The sequence below is a fragment of the Orycteropus afer genome, unplaced genomic scaffold (assembly GCF_000298275.1).
Source record: "Orycteropus afer afer isolate SDZICR_OR568_19922 unplaced genomic scaffold, OryAfe1.0 scaffold00080, whole genome shotgun sequence".
NCBI classification, from domain to species: domain Eukaryota; kingdom Metazoa; phylum Chordata; class Mammalia; order Tubulidentata; family Orycteropodidae; genus Orycteropus; species Orycteropus afer.
Genome location: NW_006921667.1, coordinates 5,754,313 through 5,762,398, shown reverse-complemented (window position 1 = coordinate 5,762,398; position 8,086 = coordinate 5,754,313). Strand labels below are relative to the sequence as shown.

At 40.5% G+C, this 8,086-nt stretch overlaps 1 protein-coding gene across 1 annotated transcript in view; it reads right to left on the bottom strand.

Moving 5' to 3' along the window:
* Positions 1–1,585: 1,585 nt before the first annotated feature.
* Positions 1,586–8,086, bottom strand: part of USP22 (ubiquitin specific peptidase 22) — a 138,076-nt gene continuing 131,575 nt past the window's right edge. Inside the window, exons 9-13 of the mRNA XM_007941438.2 lie at positions 6,668–6,794; positions 5,419–5,510; positions 3,429–3,491; positions 2,508–2,657; positions 1,586–1,628 (exon numbers count right to left, since the gene is read on the bottom strand). Of these exons, the coding sequence (XP_007939629.1) occupies positions 1,586–1,628; positions 2,508–2,657; positions 3,429–3,491; positions 5,419–5,510; positions 6,668–6,794 (475 nt within the window). The remainder of the gene's footprint in view (positions 1,629–2,507; positions 2,658–3,428; positions 3,492–5,418; positions 5,511–6,667; positions 6,795–8,086) is intronic.

The following is an 8,086-nucleotide window of genomic DNA, read 5'->3' as shown; positions in this document are numbered from 1 at the left end:
AGCTGAGAATAGCTTTCTATTTTTAAATCTTTTTTTTAAAAAAATCAAAGCAACATTTCATGACACATGAAAATTTTGTGAAATCCAAATTTCAGTGTCCGTAAGTAAGTTTCATTGGCACACAGCCATGCCTACTGATCTATATATAGACTATGGCTGCTTTTAAGACAAAGCCCTTTGGGCCTCAAAGCCTAAAGCATTTACTCAGGCTCTTTATAGAAAAAGTTTACTGAGTCCTGAAATGGATTACTCTTATTCTTCTCTTAAAAACAGACATGTCAGATCCAGACTCCACCATGCCCCTAGGTTGTAAATGGAAAAATGTCTCAGAAAGGGAAAGCCAAGGTTTAAATAGACAGACACGTGCAAGATATCTTATAAGGAACAAACTAATACCATTCTATTACCTCTATTCATTCTCCTGACAAGTTCACTTCATGAGTAATTTCTGCTACTATCAGACACAACACAGAAATCAGGACACAGAGCCAGTTTGATGTAGTCTCCATTTGATGCCCCTCGCTAGTTCATATCCAACACACCAGCAATTAAACAGAAAGAGGTGGGATTAAAGACATACAGGGAACCAGCAGGACACTACAGAAATGCTCCATCACATAAAAAGGTCCTGTAACTACCAAACAGCTCACTAGCTACAGTCAGTTTTCCTCTATGCCCTCTGCCAACTTTAACCAGTGGATACAGACACTTGTAAAGGGGCAATGGGGAGGGGGAGGGAAACAATGAAAAAAGCAAGATTCACTCTAAAGAATTAAGAGGAAAAAAAACTAAATTTCAGTATAAACTCCATAATTCACTTACTATTATTACAGTTATGAAATTCACCATTAAAAAGGAGGAGGGAAGTAAGATTGCTAGAAAACCAAGAGATAACATCTGGGCTGATGCTTCAACATGCAGTGTGAGGCTAAGTTCTCTGCAGAACAGACATGCTTGGAACCCTGAGTTTGTGTTCTCAGTTCACAAGCCCTGCGGGTTTTTCTTTGTATCTGCTAAAAACAACCAGGTTAAGAGTCTCAGACTATATGTATTTAATACTAAAACTCACAAATAGAAAGATACTTGCAAAGTTCTTTGTCTTATTATAATATCCTTGTCTCCTCTACCTGACTGCTTTAATGTACCCCTAAGAACATTTAAATGGGCCTTTTTAGGCTTTTTTTCATTGTCATCCACTGGTCAGTTAGAATCAAAGCACAAACAAGAGATGCTTTGTGCTGCTGAGGGCATCCCCCCACCCACTTGCCCCACATTTTTCTGAGAAGCACAAGATACACTAGTGATAGTAGGACTACTCTGCTTTTTCCCCTCCCAAAAACACACCTTACATTTAATTTTCACTTTTTGTGCAATTCCCAGAGCTTGTCCCTGACTGTGGAGCCGGTGTGTGCAAACCACCTGAGTCCTGGGCACCACTGCTCCCTGTCCTCAGGCCAAGGCCAGGAAGCCCAACAAGGGTGGTAGCTCCTGAATGGGTGGTGGTGTCTCCATGTTGGGAAGGTAGGGTGTTGTGGTGTGAGGACTGCCAACTCATTCCCGTCATTCTGACCAGCTGCTGCTAAGACTACTCATATTCCAAGAACTGTTTGTGATAGAACAGCAAGTATCTGAGGAGGAAGAGGAGAGAAAGCATACTTACATTCTGATAAATTAGAAGTTAAAACAAAAACTGACCTCCCTAAACAAGGGCACGTGTGCAATATCCTCCACAGGCATCAAGTTTCTTGGCTGTACAAGCTTTTTGGTCCCAAAGGTGGAAATAGTCCTTAACTTTGTAAGTGGTACTACCCTTCTCCAATGCCCAAAGCCCTCTGGACCCACCCTCCCCCCTCATTTATCAGGAAACCATCAAATCCTATCCATCTGCAACACCTCTGGCCTCTGTTCCCTTCCCTGTGACTTCCACTTCCTTTGTTTAGGGTCTCTTTGTGCTGGGATGACAATGGCAATGATTTCCATCTAAATCCACCTCTAGGTGTCAAGGCTGCCCTTTGAAGCACAGATCCAACTGTGTCATTCTATTTCAGATCTTTCGAGGGCTTCCCCATTGCTCAGAATATAAAGTTCAGACTCTGCAGGTCATTATGGTAGATGGTTTAGTTTACTCTCATTCTGGTGACTGGGAATTCCAGTGAGCCCTGAGACTAAGAATGAAGTGAAAGCAGACAGTGGCTGATGCAAGGGGTTTTCCCTGAGGCCCCAGAGGAGTAGTGTTTTCTTGTGTCATGAAGGAATGGAATAGGAAGAATTGCTAGAGAACTCATGTGCTCAGATCATGCCTGTGGTTAAAATAAATGGCTGCCATGATGTGCTTGCTGTGAGCCTGGGAACGAGTCACTGTGGTCACTCCTGTTCAAAGACTACTCAAGCTAGCATCCCACGGAACAAGTGAAGGTGAACACTAAGGACAGACCCCACGTTAGGTGCAGACATACCTAAGTAAGGGGGTTCCCATGCCACCTCCCTCCTGGGGGCTGGGGACATACCCCTCACTGTCCAGCACGTCCTTGATGCTGGCCTTGGTGATGATGGCATCGTCACATTTGAACCACTGGTCTTTGTGCTGCCGGATGAAGCTGGTGTAGTGTCCACTCTCCAAGGTTCCCTGATGGTTAACAACTGCAAACAAGGAGTATCTGGGTGGGGAAGAAAGGAATGGAGAAAAGAACAGTAACCCCAATTATATCACCATCAGAAACCATAGTTCCTTTAATCAGTTGGAAGCCCGTATTTGGGTGAAGAACCTGCATGTTAAAGGGATGCCCTACTGACTCCAAATATTCAGCACCTAGAAATTAAAGGAGCTGTGCAGCTGGCTGCATGGAGAGGAGAGCCCGGATTGTTCCTGCTAAGCTCTAGCCCAGGTTCTGCTGTGTCCACATGGAGCTGGGACTCTACTGACAGCCTTCAGAGAACTATTAGTGGTGTGGATATTCTAAGTGTTCTTTCAAACAAGACTAACATCCCTTCCTTCTTTCTTCCACACCAATGATAGAAAGGACTGGAAAATAAATCAATTTCCCAATGGGAAGGAAAGAAAGTTCGTTCTGATACCATCAAGAGGCAGTGAGGCCAAGTTTGGATACAGAGTTCTTCACTCTAAGACAAAACCTTTCTTACCCACAGGAGGCCAAGAAAGATGATCAAGGATGATCAAGATGATCAAGACAGACAAAGGTGTGAAAAGCCCTTTCCTAACAGAAGGAATAATTATTTTCACCATGGGTCAGAAAGTGGCAAGACAGTAGGTCGGCCAATGGTCAAAAAAGACCAAGTGCTCTAAGATTTCCTTAACATGTGCAGTTGTCTGCATGTGACTGAAACAGCCTGTCCTGGCAAATAGGCATCCCTCCTTCCCCTGCTCACAAATGGATACACCCAGAACAAAACACCATAATGCCTCTTACTTGTTGTCATTGTTTAGACTATCCATCGGCTGCTGGTACTGCCCATTCATCCTGCTTTCTTTGCTGTGACAAATAATACCAAAACTCAGTGTCACTAGAATGACTAGACAAAGAAAAGCATTACATCAACATTCACTGAGGGCCTATGTCAAATACTGTACTAGGTGGACAACACTTAGGATTTCTAATTCTTTACCTATTACCCTTTTTTAGGCAGGAATTACCCCCTTCACAGGGGAGAACTAAGACTCAGAATGGCTAAGTCAGCTGCCAGAGAGCATGTGTGCCGGCTGTCTCAGAGTTGGGTCATCCTAGACCTACTGGACCTTACTTTCTGGACCTTGAGAGGAAACCCTGGGCAGTTGTCACCCACAAAGGCTTCCAAATAGGCTTTGGGGTAGGATTAGATCTGGGCACATAGGTGACAGGAGTATTATTCCTTCCCAACGTAAAGGATTAGTTTTAAAAAGTATAAATTAAATCTGTTCAACAATCAAGACAGTTACTTCTTCAAAAAAGAACCAAAATCACTACTTATTTTACTAACATCATGTAGTTGTTGTTGTTAGTTGTCACTGAGTTGATTCTGACTCATGGAGCTCCCATGTGTGCAGAGTAGAAATGTTCATTGGGTTTTTAAGAATATGATTTTTCAGAAGCAGATCACCAGGCCTATCTTCCAAGGTACTTCTGGGTGGGCTTGAACCACCAACCTTTTGGTTAGTAGTTCAGTGCTTTAATCATTTGTGCCACTCAAAGAGTACTACCACCATACCCTCCTTTAAAATAAAGAGGTGACATAGCACTGGAAATGTAAAGTTCCAAGGATTATTTAATGCGTGTACCCACTGTTACCATGAACTGACATCACCCATCTATTTGCTGTACTGTGGTGACCTGTGTGTTGCTATAATGCTGGAAACTATGCCACATGCATTTCAGACACCAGGAGGGTCACCAGGGTGACAGGTTTCAGTGGAGCTTCAGACTAAGAAAGACTGAGAAGGCCTGGGGATCTTCTTCTAAAATTTGCCCAATGAAAATCCTATAGATCCAATGGAACACTGTCCAACACAGTGCTGGAAGATGAGCCTTAGAGGTTGGAAGGCACCACATAATGGCTGCAACCACAGATTCAAGCATACTACTGACTGTGAAGATGGCACAGGACTAGGCAACATTTCATTCTGTCATACATGAGGTCACCATGGCAACTAATATAGTGATGGCAACTAATATCGTGCTGAAAATATTAAGAACTTTGATATCAGCAGTTGTATTATTACCTCCCTATGTAAGTGAAATCATGGTTAAGTTGACTAACTTTCCTAGGCACTGCTCCATGACATAGACATAGAGAGGTTATTCTGATGGTCTTGTCACTAGTTACTCAACAAGGCAATTTGCTTTAGATGCTCCCACATTTTGTCTGGATAGTACATTTTAAGTGGTCTACAAGATTGGAAAACAAGAAAAATGGAATCTATAAATACAAAATCAAATCTTTATTTCAAAATCCATTCCATCAGATTAAAAGCTGCCTTTTAGCTGTGATCCTACCTGTACTGACTTTCTAAGAAAAAATACTACTTATCATCTCTGAGGAAAAGCATTCATTAAGCTAAAATATATCTTGGGTTAAACCAACTGCTACCAAGTAAACTGACTGATGGTGATCTGGTGTGTCACAGCAGAACTGTGTTCTGGGTCTTCAATGGCTGATTTTTCAGAAGTAGACTGCCATGACTTTCTTCCAAGGCACCTCTGTGCAGACTCAAAAATACCAACTTTTCTGTTACAAGCCAAGCATGTTAACCGTGTACACCACCTGGGGACTCATCTTGGGCTCAGGCCAGGGTGATCAGGTTTGTGCAAGTGAAGGTTGACGTTAATTTCTATAACTGCTTCATCAAAGAATCCTGTGCTGCATTACTGAATAATAAGACACTCTCTTTTAACCACAGGGACACAGGAACAAACTCATCCATACCTTGAGGCCATGAAGGGGGTCATGTCTAACTCCAGGGGGAAGGACACATATGTGGTAATCTTCCGTCTCAGCTTGGCTGAGTGTTCAAACCGCTACAGAAGTGAAGGAGATGGGAGCAGAGAGGGAAAAGGAAGGAAAAAAGTGTCAGCCTTCAGGGTTCCATCACTAGTGTTTCTCTGAGCACTCCCAACAGTGAGCTTTTAATTTTAATTTTTAAATTGCTTTTTGGCTATATTTAGAGCTTACAGATTCAGTAACAGGATTGTTGTTGTTGTTATGTGCCGTTGAGTCAAACCCACTCATAGCGACCCCTCCTTGGGTTTCTGAGGCAGTATCACTATGGAAGTAGGACTGCCCAACCTTCCTTCCGAGGAGTGGTTGGTGGGTTGGAACCGCCAGCCGTCTGGTTAGCAGGCAAGTGTCTTAGCCACTATGCTACCAGAGCTCTCAAATAACAGGATTAGTCCATACCAATCTAACTTATGATGGTCAAGTCAAATCTTGAAGTTATGGGATTATTCACAGTGATAAATACCAGAGTCACAGAAAGAAATCTACCAACCAACCTGGTTAAGAAAACAAAAACATATAAACTGTGGTAGCAAACACAAGCACACTGCTCCTTTCAACCTAACAAATTCGACTAGATCAGCATTACCCAATCTAGCTAGTATGCAATTTTTATAAAGCATTGTAAAATAAAGATAACAGAGACCTTATGTGGCCCACACAGCCTAAAATATTTACTACCTGGCCTTTTACAGAAGTTTTCTGACCCCTTGACTAGATCATAATGCAAAAGGCTTGGGTTTTTTTAAACTAGTTTTGAAGTAAAAGGAAATCTGAAAACTTGGGAGGGGGAAAGGATAGAGGAATTTACAAAGAAGAAGTAATAAAATCTTAGTAACAAAGATTTTTTTTTTATTTTTGGCACAGGAAGTTCTACAGGTCAGGTGATCTACAGGGTAAGAAAAATGGTAATATATGGTATATCATCCATATAAAAAAAAGTGGTATACCTCACATTCTATTTTCATTATGAGTAAATTATTCTTTGTTTACCACAATAAACTTCTGTCAGCAGCAGAGAGGAATGTAAGTATAACTTATCACCTCCCAGTTTTTTTAATATTCCTTACTAATGCACTGCAGTTATAAAACATACTATGTATGCTTGATCAATAGGTTATATGTTTATGTGGACCAGAAGTCAATTCTGCCACTAGAGTTTGTTTTCTGGGAAACTTACTTTAAGATGGAAACAGGCAACAATGGGCAGTTTCTTCATGGTGAGCTGCTTAGTAGATTCCTGGTAGCTATGGCAACCACTACACTTGATTTTGGCACTGCTTCCTAAGTGCTCTGGTCTGGTAAATCTATAAAGGCATTTAAAAAAATATTTTTAATAAATTTCAGCAAAGTCAAAGAGTACAAGATCAACATACAAAAATTAGTTATGTTTCTATACAGGAGCAATGAACAGTCTGAAAAGGAAATTAACAATTCCATTTACAATAGTATCTAAAAGGATAAAATTCCTAGAAATAAACTTAACCAGAGAGGTGAAAGATTTGTACACTGAAAACTAATGATATATTGCTGAGATTAAAGAAGGCCTAAATAAAAAAGAAGACATCTCATGTTCATGGATTGTGAGACTTACTATTGTCAAGATGTCAATTCTACCCAAAGTAATCTACAGGTTGGTATCCAAATTTTGAACACAATTTATATCCAAATACCAAGTCATTTTTGAAGAAACGGAAAAGCCAGTCCTCCAGCGCATATAGAGCAGCAAGGGCCCCAAATAGTCAAAACAATCTTGAAAAGCAAGAATAAACTAGGAAGACCTCTACTGATTTCAAAACATACTACGAAGTTATAGTAATCACAACTGGGTAGTACTGGTATAAGGACAGATACACAGGCCAATGGAATAGAACTGACAATCCAGAAATAAACCTCTATGTATAAGGTCAGCTGATTGTGCAAAGACAGTTCAATGGGTAAAGGAAGAATATTCTCTTTAATAAATGTTGCTAAGACAACTGGATCTCATTATAAAAACAATGAAGCTGTGCCCACACCTCACATCACATATGAAAATTAACTCAAAATGGATCAATGATCTAAATATAAGAAAAAAAATCATAAAACTCTTAGGAAAAAACACAACAGGTAAAGCTTCAAGGTCTAGTTTTGACAATGGATTCTTAGATACATAAGACACCGAAATTACAAGCAACAAAAGAAAAGTGGACTTTGTCAAAATTAAAAACTTTTGTGCAAAGAATTGTGTTAAGAAAATGAAGAGACAATTTACAGAAAATGGGCCAAAGATTTACATAGACATTTCTGCAATGAAGATTTTAAAAATGGCCAATAAGCACATGAAAAGATCCTCAAACCTATTAGTCATTAAGGAAATGCAAATCAAAACCAAAAGATACCACACTTCATACAGCTATTATCAAAAAAATAGAAAATAGGAGGTGGGGCAAGATGGCGGACTAGGCAGAAGGATTGCACAGACCCTCTTCAACAAAGAAAAGGGAAACCAATAAATACAGACACAGAAGATAATCTTGGACCCCTAAGCCTTGAAGGAAAGGATGCAGATTTGGACTAAACCCCAACTAGCAGAAGAATTTGCGTGAAAATACCAAAA